This window comes from Euphorbia lathyris, chromosome 5 (assembly GCF_963576675.1).
Source record: "Euphorbia lathyris chromosome 5, ddEupLath1.1, whole genome shotgun sequence".
Classification (NCBI taxonomy): Eukaryota; Viridiplantae; Streptophyta; class Magnoliopsida; order Malpighiales; family Euphorbiaceae; genus Euphorbia; species Euphorbia lathyris.
This window is the reverse complement of record NC_088914.1, coordinates 19,377,775-19,399,611: the sequence shown is the minus strand read 5'-3', so window position 1 is coordinate 19,399,611 and position 21,837 is coordinate 19,377,775. Positions and strand designations below refer to the sequence as shown.

Genomic DNA, 21,837 nt, shown 5'->3' with positions numbered 1-21,837 from the left:
AGTTAAGTGGTTAAAATTTAAGAATGTATAACTTTAATCGTTTAGAGCAATTTCGTTTTTGTTAGTCCTTTTTGGGATTGTATTTTTAATTTTTTGTTCTTATTCTTTGCGTTTTAATAAAATTCAGACTTAGGTATATTGGAAGATTCGTTAGGGTGTACCAACCTAGTTGGAATATCCGACTATTTTCTTTTCATCTAACTTTTAACTTGTAAAAAAAATTAAAATGTATATATGAAGGAGCCCAAATTTATCATCTCGCCCCGGGCCTCTAATAGGTCAGGAACGGCCCTGTTGATTTTTAGCAGGTAAGGGTACCTGTGAGTACCCGTGAATTAAATGGGACGGATATGAGATGCAAAAAATATACCCGTTAGGGTAATGGGGCGGGTACGAATAGTTAAAAAAAATAAACGGGTAAGAGTTTGGAATTGGCACTATCCGCGGGTACCCTACCAATTACCATCCCTACGCAGAAGAAGAGAGTGTATTTTCGCAGGCAAAGAATATGAGTGCAGGTCAAGCTTTGATCCGCGAGTGTAGAAGCATTTTTTTTAGGGTAAATTCTAAAAACAACCCATGTGGTTTGATGTTGTTCCAAAAAAACCCTTGTGGTTTGTTATTACAAAAAAAAAGGACTGTGATTTGCGCCGTTAACCAAAAAACGGAAAATGACTTAACGGTGTTAAAATGCTGACGTGGCACAGGGGTAAGGTTGGAAATTCGATTTTTTTTATTTTTTTTTAAATTTTTCTTTTTTCTTTTTTCTTTTTCTTTTTCTTTTTCTTCCCTTCTCCCTTCTTCTTCCTTCTCTCCTCCTCCTCCTCCTCCTTCTTCCTTCTTCTTCTTCTTCTTCTTCTTCTTTTAAATTTCTGAAATTTTATTTTTTTTAATTTTTCTTTTTCTTTTTCTTTTTCTTCTTTTCCTTTCCCTTCTTCTTCCTTCTCTCCTCCTCCTTCTTCCTTTTCTCCTCCTTCTTCTTCTTTCTTCTTCCTTTTTCTTCTTCCTCCTTCTTTTTCTTCTTTTTTTCTATTCTTTTTTTTAAATTCTCTTACTCGAAGAAATTTGGAATTTTCCCGAAATCTGGAATTTCCAGATTTCGGGAAAATTCCAGATTTCTTCGAAAATCTGGAAATTTCCGAAACTTAAAAAAAAGAAAAAAATAAAGGAAGAAGAAGAGGGATGAAGAAGAAGAAGAATGGAGGAGGGGAGAAGAAGGAAGAAGAAGAAGAAGAAGGGAAGGAGGAGGAGGAGGAGGAGGAGAAGAAGAAGAAGAAGAAGAAGAAGGAAAAGGAAAAGAAAAAGAAAAAGAAAAAGAAAAATAAAAAATAAAAAATAAAAAAAATAAAATTTCAGAAATTTAAAAAAAAAAAAAGAAAAAGAAGAAGAAGAAGAAGAGAAGGAAGAAGGAGGAGGAGAGAAGGAAGGAGAAGGGAGAAGGGAAGAAAAAGAAAAAGAAAAAGAAAAAAGAAAAATTAAAAAAAAAAAATCGAATTTTCAACCTTACCCTTGTGCCACGTCAGCATTTTAACACCGTTAAGTCATTTTCCGTTTTTTGGTTAACGGCGCAAACCACAGTCCTTTTTTTTGTAATAACAAACCACAAGAGTTTTTTTGGAACAACATCAAACCACAAGGGTTGTTTTTGGAATTTACCCTTTTTTTATTTTGTACTTGGTGTATAATAAGAATTTTTTAGTATATGGTCTTCTATATCACTTGGAGGATCCCCAATTCATATTTGGATACGGGTGGATAAACATTCAGCCCATAACCTGAATATTTCTAACACATACCAACTTCGTACTATTTTGTTCTGATCACATGAAAATAATCTCAATAACATATTCATCATTCATATTATCCAAACATTTCACAACAGATACATATGTATATTCAAGAGTTCAAACCACTCGATTCAAGCATTTAGCATTTTTGTAACTATACATACATACATACATATATAAAGGGTAAATTATACCCATGGCCACTGAACTTTATCCATTTTAACATTGTGGTCATTGAATTTGAATTCTTAACGGTATGATCACTGAACTTTATATTTTTTTTTTAAAATCGGTGGCCACTCAACGTCTCAAAATGATCATTGACGGCCTCAAAATAAAAAAATTTAGAGTTAACGATATTATAAGGAACTTTAATTCTTGAAAATTTTCGATTTGAGGTTATTTAGGTGTTGTTTGGTTAGGAGAGAGAGAGTGAAGTGAAAGCTCCAAAAAGGTGGTTTTGGAAAATAAAAAATGTGGTTTCATAGTAATTGTCGTTTTGAACAATTTTAATTCTTGAATATTTTCACTTTGAGGTCGTTAACGGTCATTTTGAGGAGTTAGTTAAAGTTGAGTGACCACGAGTGTTAAAAAGTGTAAAGTTTAGTGGTTATATCATTAAGAATTGAGATTCAGTGGCCACAATGTTAAAATGTGTAAAGTTCAATGGCAATGGGTGTAATTTACCCCATATATAAATATAAACAATTACAATTACCCCTTGTCCAATAAGCCAATCAAATTGTTCGGATTCTTGCTGATCCGTCACTTGCTCCTCTATAAACATGTAATACATTTTCTATAATTAATCAATATATAGGTCAAACTAAAGATGATTTTTTTTTTGAACAGAAACTAAAGATGATTATGCATGTAAAAAAAAAACTCCAATACCCTTAAAAACATCTAAGAAATTCTATATAAAGTTTTGGAACTTTTAAAAGATATTTCAAACTGATCGGACAAGTATAAAATTAAAACCGAGAAAAACAGTAAAAACGAAAAATAAAGTTTCAACATATGCATCTAATTACGACTCAATTTTGAATATCTTAAAGTTCAAATTTGGAATCATTAAATAACCTTTTATACATCTATGTCTTAAGTTTATTCTGCAACTTGAATCGCTGAAATCATAGTACATATGAAATAGTTATGATCAAATTACATATGTTTGTCAAATTTGCCAACAATTACGAACATGAAATAGAAAATTGAATTAACTTATTTGAACTCCAATCTCCATGAAATTCGAACAAATTGAAATCAAAACAAAATTAATGGTATAAAATCTTTCTACAAACTTAAATACTTGATTAAAATACGTTTTTACATCGTCAAAATAGCAATTTGAAAGTGAAATCATGAAATATCAAACCCTAAATATATATGTTCTTCAATTAACATTACCTGAAACGTTTTTATATGAGGATCAAGAATACAATGTTTTTATTCTTCAAAAATCATCGCAAAATGTTCTATGGTAATCGGAAAACAAAGAAAAAAAAACAAAAAAAACAATAAAAGTACAATTATCAAATCTTTTTATATCTCTTCCCCTAAAAACTTTTAGGGTTAATTTCATATAAGTGCCTTGTGGTTTCATTTTTTTTGCAGATAGGTTCTTGTGCTTTGTTTTTTAACAAATAAAAGATTGTACTTTTTTCTGTTTGCGGAATTGAGGAAGAGACACAAACGGAGTCAGAATCGATGATGTGTCCAATGGCAGTTTTGCCATTTTAAAAAATTGGTATATATTAACCTTTCAAATTTATATACCGATTTTTTAAAATGGCAAAATTGCCCTTGGACACGTCATCGATTCTGACTCCGTTTGTGTCTCTTCCTCAATTCCGCAAACAGAGAAAAATACAATCCTTTATTTGCTAAAAAACAAAGTACACGAACCTATCTGCAAAAAAGTGAAACCACATGACACTTATATGAAATTAACCCAAACTTTTAAGATGTAAGGTTTGTTTTTAGAGAAATTACTAAAAATTTCTTATTTAAAACGTTGAAATTAATATATGAATATTTGTGAAAATTTTGGTATGATACATTAAGAATTACATATCTATTCCTTTAATAATAATAAAAAAAATTACATATCCAACGTACACATTGTTCTGGTTTTCGAATATTTGTTGTTTTGAATTTTTATAATTCTAATTGCATAAAACATAATTTCAATTTCTTACTTTTTGAATGAGAGGTGATGTCATCATTTTATATTTATGTGACATTTATGGAACAATTTATTTATTTATAGATATGTTAACTACAATCTGTTAATCTGTATATGAAAGTTTTTGTAGTGCCAAATTATTTAATTTTTTTTAGCTCTTTAGTTTGTCCCAATTTTGACTTTTTAATTTTTGAACTTTGATTTAACAAATTAAAAAAAAAAATCAATGCTTTTACTTACCGACACTTTAAAAATTGTGGTTTTTATTTCACAAACTTGAGATGCTAAAACATTTTAGAGACACTAGTAAATTTTCTTTTTAATTATTGTATTTCTCCCTTTTTCCAGATAATTCAAATTAATTTAAGTCATCATCTTTATTAAAAAAAATTATGAATTTTGTTTGTTTGTGCCCAAATTTTTTTATTTGATAAAAATAATTGTTACCACGTCATCAATTTACAGGGCGTTTGTTAGAGGGATAAATATACGGGGATATGTATATAAAAAAAACTGAGATGAGTTAGGTTAGGGAGATAAGAGAGGGATATAACTATTATCCCTAAAATCTCATATCCAAAAAGGGGTGGTATAAGGAGGTAGGATAAGCTCCAACGATTTTAATAGGATGGAAAAATCAATTTTATTCCTCAAATTAATATTATATAGTTTAAATAAGGTTTTTTTTAGAGAAAAGATATTATCATTAAACAGCAATTACAGGTTCGATGCGGATAGTGTCAGGAATAATAATCGGGCAATCCTCCATAAAAACAGATGGGGATATAATGTTTTTAGCCTAAGCAGTCATTCTATGAGTAGCTAAATTACATTCCCTATAAACAAAGGAAAAACAACCGTACTGAAAACTCGAGCTAAACTTAATCACATCTTCATAAAGAAACGATAGAGTTGCAGATGGGTACATTTCTGAAGCAGGGTATCGATCACAATTTGGGCATCAGATTCAACATCAATTCGACAGAAGAAACAGTCGTTCGCAAGTCGGAGCCCAACCATTATTGCTTCTAATTCAACGGCTTCAACAGACGAACAAGGCACCAAAGGTACACCTGTCGATGCCATGACCTGCCCATCTTCATTTCTCACTACCAAACCGGCTCTTGCGACAAGGCCATTCTCTCCAATTGCGGCATCACAATTTATTTTAATGATGCTAGGTCTTGTAAGAGTCGAGGTTTAGAGGTTTGGGATTTGTGATAGGTTTATCAGTTAGGGTAGTTTCCAATCAATAAAAAAGGACTGCATTTTATCAGTAAGCACCTCATCATGAATCCATTTATCCCCATGAACCCATTTATTTCTCCGAAACCATAGCCACCACATAGTAACAGCCGCCATGCTGAAATCCGCCTCAGAAAGACGATCCAGACATTGCTTAATCCAGTCGAAATAATCATACCAAACATGGAATAATGATTTTTAACTATCATATTTTCATCTTTATCACAACCATTTATCTTTATCTTTATCCCAACGTTTATCTTTATTTCCATCCTAATAGAATATCAAACGCCCGATAGTGTTATAAATTTTTTATCTGAAACAACAAGTATTTTTCTTAAAAAAACTATTAAAAAATTAAGTTATATTTTTATTGAGTATATATCTGTAAATATTAATTGTGACTATTTTGTTTGAATGCTTTGTTTTTTTTTTTTTTATAAAGTAAGCTTTATTATTTTTTTTTTTTACTATTGGATGATGGAACGTAAAATTCATGTAACGATGAAAACACATAAAATAAGACTTATTTTGTTAAAAACAAACTAAATATAGTCTCTACCTTTTACTTCGTGAGAGTTATATTTGAAATAAAAAAAAGTTAAATTTCATCAAAATAACATACTATTAAAAAATTAAATTTTGCAATGTATAGGTGCAAAAAGTACAGTTTTGAAACATTATATAAGCAGGATAAAGTCCTTTCGCGCTTAATCGAGGCACAAGTCAAAATTCATAGAGTTTGGGTGCGAAAGCTCAGGCTCATACGAGAATCTTTACGGCATCGATGGCGAAGTATATTAAGCCCAACACTTTGAAATCATCACCCATTCGCATCTTTTCCTTCGCCTTCTTTTCTTATTTTTTTTTACTTCATCGCCTTACTGCCGCCCCTAACTGAAATCTCTCTCTCTCTCTCTCTCGATTCGTATTTTATCTTTCAATGTAAGCTCAGGAATCGATCTTTTCTTTTTAAAATTGATGCTACCATTTTTTTTTCTAGATTTTTGAAATTGGAGTTACTCTATCGATTATTATTCTGTTTGTTTGTAGATTTTTGGAAGAGCAGGTGAAATTGATGAGATTCGTTACAGCTACAGGAAGAAAATATGGAGTACTCGTCGAACAAAAAGTATCCGCTCACTAAAACAGATTACAAGCTACATGAAGAAGTGGGAGAAGGTGTTAGTGCCATAGTTTACAGAGCTTTCTGCATTCCAATTAACGAAATTGTTGCTATCAAGATTTTGGATCTGGAGAGATTCAACAATGACTTGGTACTTCTCGTTTCTCTATTGTTATACGCGTTCCTTTGTTCTAATTTTGAATTTCTCTCGAGTACATTTGAAATTTAAGATTTTTGAAGGGTATGCAGGATTTAAATCTTTCACATTTTAAGATCTTAGATGCTCGAGCATTTGAAACTATTTTTGTGATTTTCAGTTTATTTGTCCTTTATTGCTGTTTTTGAATTAATCCCAATCTCATTATATAGTAAATATGAGGCGTGAAGATTTAATTTTATAGTTCAATATCGAATTTGGTTTTCTGTGATGCAAACGGTTGGTTTTGAATCATTGAGCCGATTTATATGCTTTCCTATAGTGAAAACATTGCTGAACTTCGGATGAATTAAGAGATTGTTTGGTTTAACTGCCAGTTTGTTGTTAGCTGACAGCTGTTAATTGTTCTACTTTGATAATTATGGTTTGATAAACTTATAATGAATTGTTATGGTTAAGATATGAAAAAACTAATATGGATATTATCAATATATAATAATTACATAAATAAAAATGTTATATAAATGTTGATAAGATGATTTAAATAATAAAAAATTAGGAAATTATTTTTTTCAAAGCTAACATATCACTTCTAGAATAATTAGGAGAAGAATTTAAAAAATCAACAAAAAGTTGGAATTAATTAGGAGAAGATAAAAGGTGTAGATTTATGTAGATTTGGAGAAAAGTTGGAACTGATTAGAAAATAAAAGTTAGGGTTGTCAGATATTAATATGATTGGGTCTTACGTATGAGCTGGAGCTTTTAGTTCAAACGGGTTTGGAGTAAAACAGTTAAAAACTACTCCGAAAAGTAGAACAAACTCCCCCAAGTATCCTCATTTTGGTTCGGTTAATGCAGGAAAATGTTCGTCGAGAAGTTCACACTATGGGCTTGATCAATCATCCAAATTTGCTGAGAGCTCATTGCTCATTCATTGGTGACAGAAGCCTGTGGATTGTGATGCCTTTCATGGCTGGTGGATCCTGTTTTCACATAATGAAATCTGTTTGTCCAAAGGGTTTTGAGCAGCCTATAATTGCCACAATATTGTATGAAATACTTAAAGCTCTTGCCTATCTTCATGCCCAAGGACACATTCATAGAGATGTTAAGGTATCCCATTTGGTTATATTACTTTAGGTCCTCAAATTTAAGGTATGTGCTGACTGTTTACTTCTAATGTGAACATTATATGAGAGAATGTTGATTTATATGGGAACGATAATATCTGTACGAATGATTCAATGTTAACTTGCAGATTCTATTACTTCTAGTTTAAATTACATCCATGGCCCCTCAACTTTTCTCTTTTTCATTATGGCCTATGAACTTCAAAACAAGACATTATGGCTCAAGAACTTCGCACTTTACTATCACAATGACCCCTTCTTACCATTGACCAAGTCAAAATGACTGGTGACGACCTCAAAATGGAAAATTCGAAGAATTAAAGTTGTTTAGCACCACATTTTCTGTGAAATCGCCGTTTTCGATTTTCCAAATCACCATCTTCGCAGCTTTCCTCTCAAAACAACCATTTTTTTTCCCTCCTAAATGACCTCAAAACCAAAAAGTTTAAGGATTAAAGTTGCTTAGAATATAACTTCTATAAGCTCTACAATAAAGGATTAGCTGCTATGGAAGTGATCATCTTGATCAACCGCAAAAGAGGCCATTAGGTTAGTAAAAGGCAAAGTTCAAGGGCCAGAAAGTTCGGTTTTGAAGGTCAAGGGTCATAATGAAAGTAAGGATATGGGTGTAATTTACCCATTTCTTTCATGATCATAACTTTTATCACTATCTGCAGGCTGGAAACATATTAATCGATTCTAAAGGTGCTGTTAAGTTGGGAGACTTTGGAGTTTCAGCTAGCATGTTTGATACTGGAAATAGGCAAAGATCTAGAAATACATTCGTAGGAACACCATGCTGGTATTAGACCTCAACTTAACATTCTGGCTAGTTGATTTTTGAAAGTAATGATAAGTTGCATGTTCACTGATGAATTACATTTTCTTCCCTCTCATAGGATGGCTCCTGAAGTGATGCAGCAATTGCATGGATATGATTTTAAGTAAGTCAGTGGTTTATGCAAAATGAGAAGTTTTTCTTATACAAGGGGGAAAAACTGAACTAGAATGCTGAGGGTATAGGAATTTGAAGGGGTAAATTACACTCATGACCCCTCAACTTTGGTCTTACCTTTTTGTATGGCCCCTAAACTTCTAAATTAGACGTAAATGTCTCTGAGAGGTCTTTCCCTAACATAAAATTCCTTTATGAAAGTAACCGCCTCAAAATTGGAACTAAAGTTGTTTAGAAACACATTTCCTATGAAATTTCGTTTTCAATTTTTCAAAATCACAATTTTTGGAGTTTTCTCTTTCTAAACTGTCACTTTCTCTCTTAACCAAACGACATCTAAGTTACATCAAAACCAGAAAGTTCAAGAATTAAAGTTGCTTAGATATCATTTCCATCGGCTCTACAGAGTTACCCGATACTCGAGTGTTCAAAGATTAAGGGACTTTTATGTTGGTTAAGGGCAAAATTTAGAAACATTTGTATCCGTTTTTGAAGTTCCAGGACCATAAACAAAGTAAGGCTAAAAGGGGCCATGGATATAATTTACCCGAATTTGAAGTGTTGCAAATGTTAAGTTTGGAAATAGTTCACTAAGCCAGAAGTTTGACTTGAACAGAGCAGACATCTGGTCATTTGGAATAACAGCTCTAGAACTTGCTCATGGTCATGCGCCATTTTCCAAGTATCCACCTATGAAGGTAAATCCGTCCCCTAATTTCTATTGATGCAACAAAATTTAACAATCTGTTGCAATTAAATCAGCAACTCATTCATATACTTTGTTTTCTTGCTGTTTTAAGGTGTTGATGATGACATTACAAAATGCACCTCCTAGTCTCAACTATGAAGTGGATAAAAAGTTTTCTAAGGTATGTGCTATTCACTTACTATGTTAGGGGCTATAACAAATTGCACTTGATATAATGAAATTTCTTCTTCTAGTCATTCAAAGACATGGTAGCTGCTTGCCTAGTGAAGGACCCTAAAAAGCGTCCCACCTCAGAGAAACTTTTGAAGCATCGTTTCTTTAAACATTCCCGACCGAATGAATTTTTGGCTCGAAATATCCTTGATGGCCTTCCTTCACTTGGTGACCGCTTTAGGATGCTCAAGGTCTGGTTTATCTGATTTTATTCACTCATAAAATCAACACTGTTGGCTTCAAATGAATCCTACGTACTCCAACATGTTTTCTTTGCTCAGGAGACGGAGTGTGAACTTCTTGCACCAAACAAAGACTTACATGGAGATAAAGAACAATTATCGAACGTGAGATTCTCTATTTTCGTTGTTCATTATTCATCTTTGATGCAACTCCTGGAAGTAGTTATATGCATCACTCTGAAGAACATATCAGGCTAATATTGTTCTTATTTTGTGGCTTGTTATATTTGCAAATTGGTTCCATTCCATCAGTAAGTGGTTACATACTTGAATGATAACATGTTATGACAATTTAATCTCATTGATATTGACTTTCCAGCAAGAGTACATACGAGGAATCAGCGACTGGAATTTTGATCTTGAGGATCTGAAAAAACAGGCTGCTCTTGTAAGTAGATGTATGCCTTCAAAGTATAAAGACCCCCTTCTAGTTTCCTTTGATTTTTGATTTGATAGGTTATGTAGTAAATCGAAAAATGTTCTTACTCTTCCAACAACATTTGTTTCATGTGTAGATTCAGGATTATGATGGCATTTCGACAGAAGATAATAGCGATTCAGGCAGCAAGCATGAGAGATCTTGCGAAGCAGTTCTTCAACGGGGGTTGTCAATGCCAAAGACAAATTACTCAACGGGGTTTCCATCCATCAATGGCAGTGGAAGCAGCAGCTTTGGAACTGATGATCTGGATTTTAATTTCTCTCTCCCTCGAGATTTAAATTCCGAATGCTCTTCCTTCAGCTGGTCAGTCAAATCAAAGGATGACCTTCTTATTAATAAGTTTGGAAGTGATGGGGAAATGTGAGTTCTATATTTATTGGCAATTTCAGAACTCATTTAATACATATTGCAATTTCAGAACTCATTTAATTATATTTGTATTTGGCAGTGATCAATTTATACATAATCAAAAGAGAGATGGCAATGGTTCTCCATCTGGTAACACATCAAGAAACTACTTCTCATAATACATCACTACACGAGTTTAATGTGTTTTCTGGATGTTATACTAGGTGACCGGAATTCTCAATGTAACGGACAGCTCAAGATCTCAATGGCAGGTTCCAGTCCAAAGGTATTTTGGTATGCTAGTTGTAGACAAAATACAGTAATTAATAATACTATCATTTTATAGAATGATCAATATTGCCAATGATACTTCGTTTTCCAGGGCAGTCTAGATGCACTCACAAAGCCGTCTTTTCGAGTTCAGATAAGCTCGATCACAAGTACATCTGCATCGATTTTATCGTGGTTGCAGCATATACTGCAGCAGAATTATGTGCAAAGGGTTAGTACTGACTTTTTCGTTAGTTCGTCTTTCATTTATTGACATTTATTGAGATTCTTGAAATCATTTTGGCAGGAGCAAACTGTGAAACTTATTAGATATGTGGAGAACCTTACTGAATTTATGAAGACTACAAGAAAAAATGAAAGCTTGGAGGTAGGATTTTCCTTCTAGGCTTTATCTATACGACTCTTGGATTTGAAAAACAAGAACTTAATTTTTTTTAATGACAATAGAAGTGGACAGTTACCTAATTATGTGCCATTTAATCTTTTGCTGGGACTTGAACTTTTGAAAATTTGTAGATACTCTCTGCTACTGTGAGGGAAAGAGAATTACAATCTCAAGTTATCAATCTGAAACTAAGGTAAGAAATACAACCGTATTTTCTCAGGGTAAAAATACATCCATAGCTCCTGAATAATAGCGCTATTAACAATTCTTGTTCTTAAACTTCATTTCATGACATAAAAGTTCTTGAAATCTACTTGATACTACTATCAAAGTCCAAATCAAAGAAAATTCATTAAAAAAATCAACAAAATGATGACCTGAAATCGATATTTTAGTAGGGACGTAAACGGGGTGGGGCGAGGAATGCATTTCCTTCCCTGTCCCCATCCCCGCTAGTTAGATAGTGATAGCTTTGTCCCCATCCTTGTCCCTGCAGGGATCCCCCATTCTCCGTTTACAGATGCTCCAAAAACCTTATCCCCATTCCCCATCCCCACTAGTTAGATAGTGATAGCTTTGTCCCCATCCTTGTCCCTGCAGGGATCCCCCATTCCCCGTTTACAGATGCTCCAAAAACCTTATCCCCATTCCCCATTCCTGCTAGTTAGATGGTGATAGCTTTGTCCCAATCCTTGTCCCTGCAGGGATCCCCATTCCCCGTTTAGAGATGCTCCAAAAACCTTATCCCCATTCCCCGTTCCTCATGGTTTATGTTTAAAAAAAAAAAAAATCAGTAAGGCCTAAAACTTTTAGTAAGCACTAGCTAATGCATCAACAATCAGCGTCAAATTCTCAAATTTAACTTAGCTCATTTAAGTAAAAAAATATTTTATAAACATATCAGTATAAGCCTTATGGGCTTATAAATTATAATAGTAAAATTATAAACATAATAAAACTTATAATTCAATTATCTCGGGGATTTGTCGAGGATCCCCATTGGAGATTAACAGGACGGGGACGGGATCTCCGCGGGGTGGAAATACATTTCCCCATCCACACCATGGGGGACAAAATTATCCTCATCCATGGGGGACAAAATTATCCTCATCCATGGGGATTCTTACCGGGGATTCCTCATCTCTGTCGGGATGGGTCACCGACGAGTAATCCCTGCTCCATTTATATCCCTAATTTTAGTATAATTTACAATGACACAGTGACATAAGGGACTTTTATGTTACAAAATAAAGTTTAGTGGTCATAATATTAATACCACTATAATTTCAGAGGCTATGGATGAAACTAATCCTTTTTTTTTCTACTTGTTCACTGCACTTTTTCCCCTACCAGGGTAAGCCAACTTGTTGACGAGTTGCAGGAACAGAGAATAAAAAATTCTCAGGTATGTTTATTTTCATCAAAAGGGTCTGCAATTGTTAAATAGCAACACGAATTTTTGTTTTTTGTTTTGTTTTTTGTTTTTTTTTTTAAATTTTTGCGAATTCACACAGCTAGAAAAACAACTAAGCATGCACATGCTAAACAAGGCTTAGGAGCAGCCAGCCATTTAGACCTTGCCGAAGAACACGAAACTGCCAATGTTTTCCATCACATTCATTCTATGAGGAAGACAGTTTCAAATGGCCATAGCAAGGTGCACAGATCCAATCTCAGATCTTCAGATAGTGTATTTAGCTTCTCTCTCTACCCTGTCTTTCGTTTGAAATTTCACTTTGATGAGATCAACCATTGATAATAAACTTGAAGATAGCAAGTAGCAAAAATTAATTGAACAACAAAATGAAGCTGCAAAGTTCTCTCTTCGGACCAAAGTATACAAAATGTAACTCAAACTGGGCTGTGGGACCTAATTGCATCTATAACAACTCCAGTAATATTCTAAATTCTAAAAGAACGTCGTCATCATCGTCATCATCATCATCATCCTCTGTAGAGGTTTGCTTGCTGTATTAGTTGCTGCTGCTACTTCTAGGTGCTAGGTTGTAAGGGTGCTGTTTTCTTCTGCTGGGAAGTCTTAGACTGTCTGCTGCTCAAAACCTGCAGTAAAGATCAAGAATTTGTCATGCTTTAGACTTATAATGGACACTAAGAAGCTAATTATGCTTCTAATGTGCTATTAAATTTGGGGGAAAACCATATGATTTCATGGATTTGTAAGTAAAGAAATGAGGTATTTGTTTTTATTGCAAAAGAGAGCATGCGATTTACATAATTAGCAAATTAAAGAATTTATCTGACATTGTTTTTCATGTCATCGAGTCAAATATACTAAGTTAGCAAAAATCAACAATTCATTAGCCACATCTACAAAGTTGACATTTCATGTCATCAAAATCGACATGCCACATCTTCAAAGTCAACAAGACACATCATCAAAGACGAGTACATTAGTCAAATTCGTTTACTTTTTGATAATGGTGTAAAATTCGAGGAATTATAGGAGAACCATGTCTTCCATGTCAAATAAAAGTATACACATTTTACCATGTGTTATAAACCAATAAAAAGATTTATTAGTTGTTCAAGTGGACAATAAATTTCAAAACACGTATGGATGCATCTATAATTTTCCCGAATTGAGGATCCCCATACATTTTTTTGACACGTTCACATCAACAATAAAAAATTATTTGGCATAGGCCCCACATGACATACCTTTTAAAGAAATGCTAGTATGAGCACAACAGATAAAATTATGATACACGTGGAGATTTTTCACTGAGACAAAGCAATCTCCCAATAAAAAGTCTAAAACTCTAATAGGAATCTCAACAATCTAAAAATAGAGAATTTAAGAAAATCTTTCACATATGCTAAAAAACTTTAGCTTCTATTACTTTTTTACTATTTTCGGAGTGATATTAACTTAAGTATCGAAGTACTTACGTCAAACTATAGCACACAAATGGGAGAAATTACAGAATCTATCAACACATATTTTATTTTGCAACAAAAAAAAAAAAAATTACATTCTTATACCTGCAAATCCGTCCAACCACCTTTTTTTTTTTGTTTTATTTACTTTAACATTTCCCCTAATTTTGCTTAGAAGTGAGTTAAAATTAGGAGTGAGTTGCTGTAAAGTCGAATAGGAACATCATACAGTTACATATATAAGAATAAAGAACAAATTAATTTGCACCAATTGCATGCCCATATTGTCAAAGGTTCCCGACATCTGAAGTTTTGACACTTGTCTTAGAGCATAACTTTCTTCCTCTCTTTAATTTTATTCCTTTACTTTCTATTGTTTTTTCAGGTTAGCTTACTTCTTCCAAAAGTTCCTTGCAGACGAAGTTTTTTGTTAAATTAAATTGAAATATCTCCAAACGCATATACTTTTTCGTCTATCAGAACCTAACAACAAATCCTTACTCAATATTATAATAGACAAAAATTACCTACAAACTTTGAGACTCGTATAAATTAACCTCAAATTTTAACTTCAGTAAGATTAGAGAAACGACTCAAAAAAGTCGCACCTTGTGTTTGCAAGATTTTATTATCTCCACCAAGAGCCTGTCCCCTGTTAACTGCCTCAGTTTTTGGATCATTTTTTGCCTGGACAACTGATGATTCTGCAAATTCATATCATATTTGCAAAGATTAGTAATTTGATAGCTAAGAGTAATTCCACCAAGAACTACCAACTTGTTAACTATCATAAAAACAATTTGTAATAATCAACTCTAATTATATTTTTTGTTTTTTTAATTTTATTTATTTATTGTACTTATTACATTTTTAGCTAATCCAATGAATTGTGTTTTAGACATGAAAAATACTGTCACATAAATTTCAAAATATCATCATAATCCATATACGTTATCACCCAATATGGAGAATAATGATTTTTCATATAGAACTACTTCTACACTATAAAACTAATCACCGTGGTGATCGTTGTGGGGGTGCAAAATAAAACATCCAGTCAATTGCATCCCCCGACAAAACGCCTAGCCTATTATAACTTTTTTTCCCTTCTAAATCAAAACGATGTCGTTTTAGCCTAAGTTGGGAAAAAAAAATTATGCTCAACCCATGAGTGATGTTATAGATTTTTGTCATCTATGTATTATGAATCTAGTTAACGCTCAGGTCGAGACATTAATGAACCAATAGAAAATCTATCTGAATGCGGTATCGATTCGACTGGCTAAGACGCTAGATATAACTAACCCAAATAAAGAATAGATATGTTTCAAAGATGTAATATATGAAACTTCAGTTGAAAGTAAAAGACTAATGATGAGCATTTAAATCAGTGGTCCTGGGTTGTATCCCAACTTTGAAACTGAGTAAAACGAGTATCATTGTGAAACACTTACCCTAAAGTCATCAAAGGATTTCGAAATCAATGCCATCTTAGAAGGATCCAAACGCTTTGACAATATATCCATCAACATAGGAAAACTCATCCATGGTGAAGAAGGTATTGAAGTCCTAACTTGAGTTCTTCCTGAAAACAAAACAATGGAACATCAGATTCAGCATAGATCGATCTTCTCTAGAAAGTTTAAATGAACAAAAACTTAATAACCAGATTTTGCTTACCATTAAAGGAAGGAGGCCGCTTAAAACTTATGACATAAGTAGGGAAAATGTGAGAATTCATGAAAGCACTCCATACTGTTAATCTTCTTGGCGCTGTAAGATTATCAACACCAGAGTCGAACTCTGTCGAGCTTGGTTGAATTTGATTGGAACCCAAGGGAATTGGTTCCATTTTCCCCATAATCACCCGACATAACAGCATATGGCTTACACCATTGCTGTCAATGGCTAATGATTTCACACTGCTAAAGCTAAAAGAGAACAAATCAAAATCTTGATCCAATTTCACACACATTTGGATGCAAAGAAACCTAAGGAGAAGTTAGTTACAGAAATGAAATATTTCCAATATTCAACGTAGACCATCTTTTTCTCAAAAACCATATTTTTTTAGCCCAAATAAGCAATCACAAAAGTTTCAGTTTCTAGACCAAAATTTTCTAGCAATCAGAGTTCAATCTGCTCACCTATCCAAAGGAAATTTCGCTGAAGAAAGATGAATGCCAACACCATGTGATTCACCACTGCTAGTTTCAGAACTAAATCCATATGAAATAATTCGGCAAATCTCTTCCGTCGAACAAGAATACCAACCAAGCCAGATGTTTGGATTGCCGCCACACTTTGCAGCAATCGCCTGCTCGAAAATCTTGAAGGCCTCCTTCCGAGCCTTCATCACCGGATCAACAACAGCGTTCTTGTGAATTCCTAGAACCTTTGTGTCTGTTGCATATGTTCCTATAGTTCGAAGAAAAGTCTTCCTCAAAATTTTATATTCATCGCTCTCTTCTCCAATCTCCACCAATCCAATGCGATTAAAATCCTCAAAACTACTAGCATTCGAACTAGAATTAACCTCGCTACTATCAATTTCATCATCCGTATTTTCATATTTATCGTATTGAATTATCATTGATTCTCTATCTTCAACATCATCATTCCGCTCATTCTGTTAACATAATTAAAAAAACATGAACACAGAGTTAAAAACAGAGCAATCTCATGAAATCAAAACAAATTCACATAAAGAACACGTATACAGAATAAAAAAACAGTTGAATCTCATCAAATTAAAACAAATTACCACAAGAACATGAATATAGAGTTTTAGAAAAGAGCAATCACATCAAATCAAAACAAATTGACGTAAACAACCAATGCCAAACCGAAGCACCACACAAAATACAAAACGAAAACCGATCAAAAATCAGAAACGGAGTACAAATGAGGGGAAAGCACTTACATGGAAGCGGAAATTGTGATTGATGACATTGGTAAGCATGATTTTGTTGGTGAAGAATCCAGAAGAAGAACGAAAAAGTTAGTGTGTAATATACATACAATACAGAGAGCGTGTCCCTGTGGCCTATCTATGGGTACTTTTTACAGAAGAATGAACTGACTGGGTTTTAGACATCTATATTTCTCCTATCTGGGTATATATATAAGTCAAGGAAATGAAATGAAATACAGTAATAAATTAGATTTGTTTAGGGCGGTTGAAAGATGACAAACTTATAATGAATTTCGTGCCGCAGTTTCTTTTCCGAATCCAAATGGGAGAAGGATTGGAAACGAAGATATTTTATTATACATCGGCTCCACAGTATTACCCCTGTGCCAACCAGTAATTTAATGAATTTCGTGCGGCAGTTTCTAATCCGAATCCAAATGGGAGAAGGATTTTAGAGGGGAAACTTTATTGTACGGTTGACTCCACCGTGATTTAATAAAGGGAAAATTACAAAACTAGGTCAAATGGGAAGGTCATTTACATATTTAACCCATTTACTCAACCTATTACATATCTAGACTCATTTTGTGTGACTTTCCAAAAATTCCCCTGATCTTCCCACTTCCCCCCTATCTCCGCGAATCACCGCTCCCCCCTATCTCCTTGGTTATGCGAAAAGTTGCTCATGCATTAATGATTTCAAGACTTTTGATCTTCCTTTCTTCTTTTAAATTGCACGAAATTTGCACCATTTCGTCAAAATCACAATGAATTTCTCATTTTCCTCTTTTCATCTCTTGATTCTGCAACTTCCGAACCCTAGAAAACGAAGCCATGGTTTTTCATCTTCATGTTCGTTGCTTGGTTTCTTTCTTCTTGTTACCATCAAAGAAATGGTTTTTCTACGTTATTTCCTTCGTTCTTCCCATGTTATCATATTGTTATTGTCGCTTTTGAGGGTGAAAGGGGCGAAAAATGTAAGTATCTGTTTTTTTTTCTGCGTTTTATCATGAATTCACTTCGCAATCGATGGTTTCGCTAAGCTTTGCGAAGAGAACGAGCCTGGAAAGTGATGATCTACTTCGTGTATTGATGATTTCGCGACGTTCTGCGAAGAGAAAGAGTCTGAAACGTATGGATCTACCTCGCGAATCTATTAGTTCGCGAAGTCTGCGAATAGATCATTACGTTTCAGACCTCGCAGACTTCGCGAAAAAATCGTTATGCGACGTAAATAGTCACATTTCAGACCTCGCAGACTTCGCGAAAAAATCGTTATGCGAAGTAAAATCACCTCTTCCCCTGCACATTTACATTCGCATGCTTCGCTAATTTCCAAAATCATCCTTTTTCATAACTAACACGGTTAATTTTTTCTGTAGATGGTTGAATACGTAACATCCCTTTCTGGAAGGCGGCGTACTGAGCTGCAGGGAAGATGATTTTCCTTCCTGTATAGGGATGAACTTCCCCAAGATTGACACATTCACTCCTGAAATGATTCGTTAGGAGAGGTTGTGTCAATCTCGGGGTGCACCATGGGACACGTCCATCCCATGGTGCCAATCTTGTTAGTAGATTTTGATAATGTTATGATTTGAATGTCGTTATTGTGGCAATCTTGTTGTAAATTTTGATAATGTTAGTAGAGTTCATTGTGGCAATCTTGTTGTAAATTTTGATAATGTTATGATTTGAATGTCGTTATTGTGGCAATCTTGTTGTAAATTTTGATAATGTTATGATTTTAATGTTAGAATCCGTTGTTGTTTGCCCTTTTTTGTTATATACCACTTCGCGAATTAGCTTCAAAACACATCCAGGCTTCGCATATGCGAACTAAATTCATCAAGCAAACCCAAACATTTACTTCGCAGACTTCGCATAGTATGGAATATGCGAAGTCAGACGGGATGGGGCGAGCCGCGCGTAAATATTGGGGGTATTTTTGGAAAGTCACACAAAATAAGTCTAGATATGTAATAGGTTGAGTAAATGAGTTAAATATGTAAATGGGCCTTCCATTTGACCTAGTTTTGTAATTTTCCCTTTAATAAAATATCATGAAGAATGTTTTAAAATTAGTTTAAAAAGTAATTCTTCTAAATTTATTAAAAATAATGTGATTAAATTTTTAAATTTATGTCAAAACAAGAAAAATTGAAATAAATTGAAATATATACCATTTTAAATAAATATAACAATCAATAAATAATTTTAAATAAATTTGATTAGGTAATAATTTTTTAGTCAAATTCAGGGGTTTTACCGAGCCAAATATTAATACTACTGTATATGACTAATTAATTAAAAAATTTAAATATTTAAAATTATCAATCATGTGTATTATATTTTGGGATAAGTAAAAATATTTATGATTTTGGGTTTTGAGGGTTTAAAAATTGTAATATATTTTTTTGTGATTGTTTGTGTCAATTACTTGTGTCCACATCTTCCTTAACGCTCGGCTCACTAATAACCTTATCAAGAATGCGCGAAGGCTTTCTTCAGGAATGGAAGCGAGGGACGAAGCATTTTAGCCTAGTAGCATGGTGGAAGTCCAATCAATGGTTGACCAAACTCATATGAGAGTTCCTTGACGACCTAGAAGACTGAATTAACAGTCAAGGAGTGAAGTTTTAAGCATTAGGGAGAGTTAGCGGTGGCGACTTCGCGATATTGTGCCAATTCAAGTTTTAAACTTCCGGAATATTTCACAGAGGCTTTCTCCTCCAGGTCGAAAAGCCAAACTGAAAGTATACTATGGGTATCTTGCTATTTGCTGCATGTACACGTAAGCGCAACCATAAAAGTCATGTCACTGTTTAAAAGAAAGAATTTGGATTCTGATTCTCCTTTCCGGTTTCAATCCATTATGGAATGCTTTATTACCATTAGTTGCTCGGGAGGAAGGGTAACCGGTAACCTCGAGGAGAGCATTCCTATGGCTTTACATTATGAGGAGAAAGGGGGCCTATAGGCCGGCTTTAGCTCCAAGATTCGGTGCCTTTTTTTTTTCTTTTCAAAAACTCGCCAGACTCGAGCTGACACTGTTCTTCCGGGCTTACGTTTACAAGACGATATCTAGATGGTAAGACAGTACATGTGGTTTTCAATATTAGTAAAAATGTTTTCTTTTTGTAATATTGTTAAAATAAAAAGAAATTTTTGTTTAGATATTTTATTTCACTATTTTTACAAATATCTTTTTGTAAACAAAAATAATAATCACAACCCACAAAGTGTGCAAACCAAATCACATGTAATTTGGTGCATCGGATGATAAGATGTACTACTTGTATGGTATAATTTCTCTTAACATAGGAGGCGGGTCTCATAGCTTCGTTGAATTCAACGCCTGTGATTCCAAAAATGACCCTGGAAGTGTGTGGAAATATAGAATCTTAACAAACAAGGTAGGGAAGTAGGGGTAGAAAGACTGGAGGGTGTTTTGGGAATTTTGTCGTTTTTGGTCGACGAATATATATATTGAGAAATGTATGTTTATGGGGTTTACTTTCTGGACAAGTATAGAAGTTGGTTGTTATATGAAAGGTAGGCATGCAGTTTGTGTGACAAGTTACACCCAATTGCCAAATAAAATAAATAAAATATTTAATGTGAATCTAATTAGAATATTATTTAAGGAATCCAATTCGAACTGGCTTTTATTTATTTAAGGATAAAAATAGGTTTAAAGTTTTTGGGTAAATTAATATAGACTTTACGTATAAATATTATCAATATAAAATTAACGTTTAAAAAATATATTAATTTAGACAAATAACAAAATATACGTGTCATATTTCGTTATCAATATCTAAATTTGTGTTTTTTTTTAAATGTTAAGTATCCGTTTGTTTCTATTTTTTAGAATTGCGTTTTGCCTTTCAAGTCTAAAAAGGAGACAAAAAGAGTTTGGTAAAAATTCGAAACAGTTGCTTTTTATACAAAAAAAAATCAACTAATATCTGTTGTTTATTCGTAATAACAACAACAAATAGCAAACAGCAAATATGAGCAGTTGAAACAAACGGATCCTAAATTTATATTGATGATATTTTATATATGCAGTTTAAATTGATATTTTTCCAAAAACTATAAACCTATTCTCTTTATTTATTTAATTAAGTTTAGCACACAATTGAATAGAATGATTTTTGCTTAACTTTTAACAAATTGAACAAGATTGGTGAGGAGCGGATGCATCGTACATATATGAAAGTGGTTCCTTTTCTTGGAGCCCACTCCGTTGTTTGGAGTGAAGTTAAAAAACAAAAGTGGTTTAAATTTTTTCAGTTTACAAAATGATTATGCAGTTTACAAATTTAATAATTTTATTAAAAATTATTATAGTAACTGATTCGGAATGTCTTTTAAAGGTCCAATAGGTCCATAGGACTAGCGGGCCCAAGGGCTAAGGAGGCGAGAGGCCTCAAAGGTCCAAGGGGACTCACTATAAATAAGAAGGAGGCAACCAAAGCAAGGGGATCGGGTAACATACACTCTAACTCATTTTGAATAGATTATCAATACTCTCGAGCAACTAACTATCTTGATCGTCGGAGTGTTCCCAGGGACCGCTCCCCGCACAGAGACGACCCTCGAGGAACACGAGCACCCCCCCGAAGAGAGCTCGGATCACTGTTCCGCGTATCCTAATTATTTGGTGCGATGAGCGTGGAGTACAAGTGACCTCGGAGCCTCCAGCGAGATGCAAACGCCGACTGGGTCCACTCCAACGGAGGCGCCGGAGATCGGAGCAACCAGTTCTATGACAAACGTGGACCGGTCCGCACCGGTC

At 33.8% G+C, this 21,837-nt stretch overlaps 2 protein-coding genes across 7 annotated transcripts; one reads left to right on the top strand and one right to left on the bottom strand.

The window, feature by feature from the left end:
• Positions 1–5,941: 5,941 nt before the first annotated feature.
• On the top strand, positions 5,942–18,772 carry LOC136228981 (uncharacterized). 4 transcript variants are annotated; one of them, XM_066017492.1, is made up of 19 exons: positions 5,942–6,165; positions 6,274–6,497; positions 7,365–7,619; positions 8,314–8,438; positions 8,536–8,580; positions 9,208–9,289; positions 9,392–9,460; positions 9,534–9,704; positions 9,795–9,860; positions 10,075–10,143; positions 10,271–10,557; positions 10,646–10,695; positions 10,770–10,831; positions 10,928–11,047; positions 11,123–11,203; positions 11,353–11,414; positions 12,575–12,626; positions 12,736–12,878; positions 18,416–18,772. In XM_066017492.1, the coding sequence occupies exons 2-18, from the start codon at positions 6,330–6,332 to the stop codon at positions 12,775–12,777; spliced, it is 1,806 nt and encodes a 601-aa protein (XP_065873564.1). In that variant the 5' UTR covers positions 5,942–6,165; positions 6,274–6,329; the 3' UTR covers positions 12,778–12,878; positions 18,416–18,772. The 4 variants fall into 4 exon arrangements, with proteins under 4 accessions (XP_065873564.1, XP_065873562.1, XP_065873566.1 ...); XM_066017490.1 differs by having other exon boundaries at positions 12,736–12,911; XM_066017494.1 differs by lacking the exon at positions 18,416–18,772 and adding an exon at positions 14,505–14,726.
• Positions 13,026–17,456, bottom strand: LOC136228982 (probable inactive poly [ADP-ribose] polymerase SRO2). 3 transcript variants are annotated; one of them, XM_066017496.1, is made up of 6 exons: positions 17,043–17,456; positions 16,267–16,748; positions 15,800–16,044; positions 15,574–15,704; positions 14,728–14,823; positions 13,026–13,282 (listed from the first exon to the last, which is right to left on the bottom strand). In XM_066017496.1, the coding sequence occupies exons 1-6, from the start codon at positions 17,079–17,081 to the stop codon at positions 13,214–13,216; spliced, it is 1,062 nt and encodes a 353-aa protein (XP_065873568.1). In that variant the 5' UTR covers positions 17,082–17,456; the 3' UTR covers positions 13,026–13,213. The 3 variants fall into 3 exon arrangements, with proteins under 3 accessions (XP_065873568.1, XP_065873569.1, XP_065873567.1); XM_066017497.1 differs by having other exon boundaries at positions 15,800–16,041; XM_066017495.1 differs by having other exon boundaries at positions 15,800–16,050; positions 17,043–17,455.
• Positions 18,773–21,837: the final 3,065 nt, after the last annotated feature.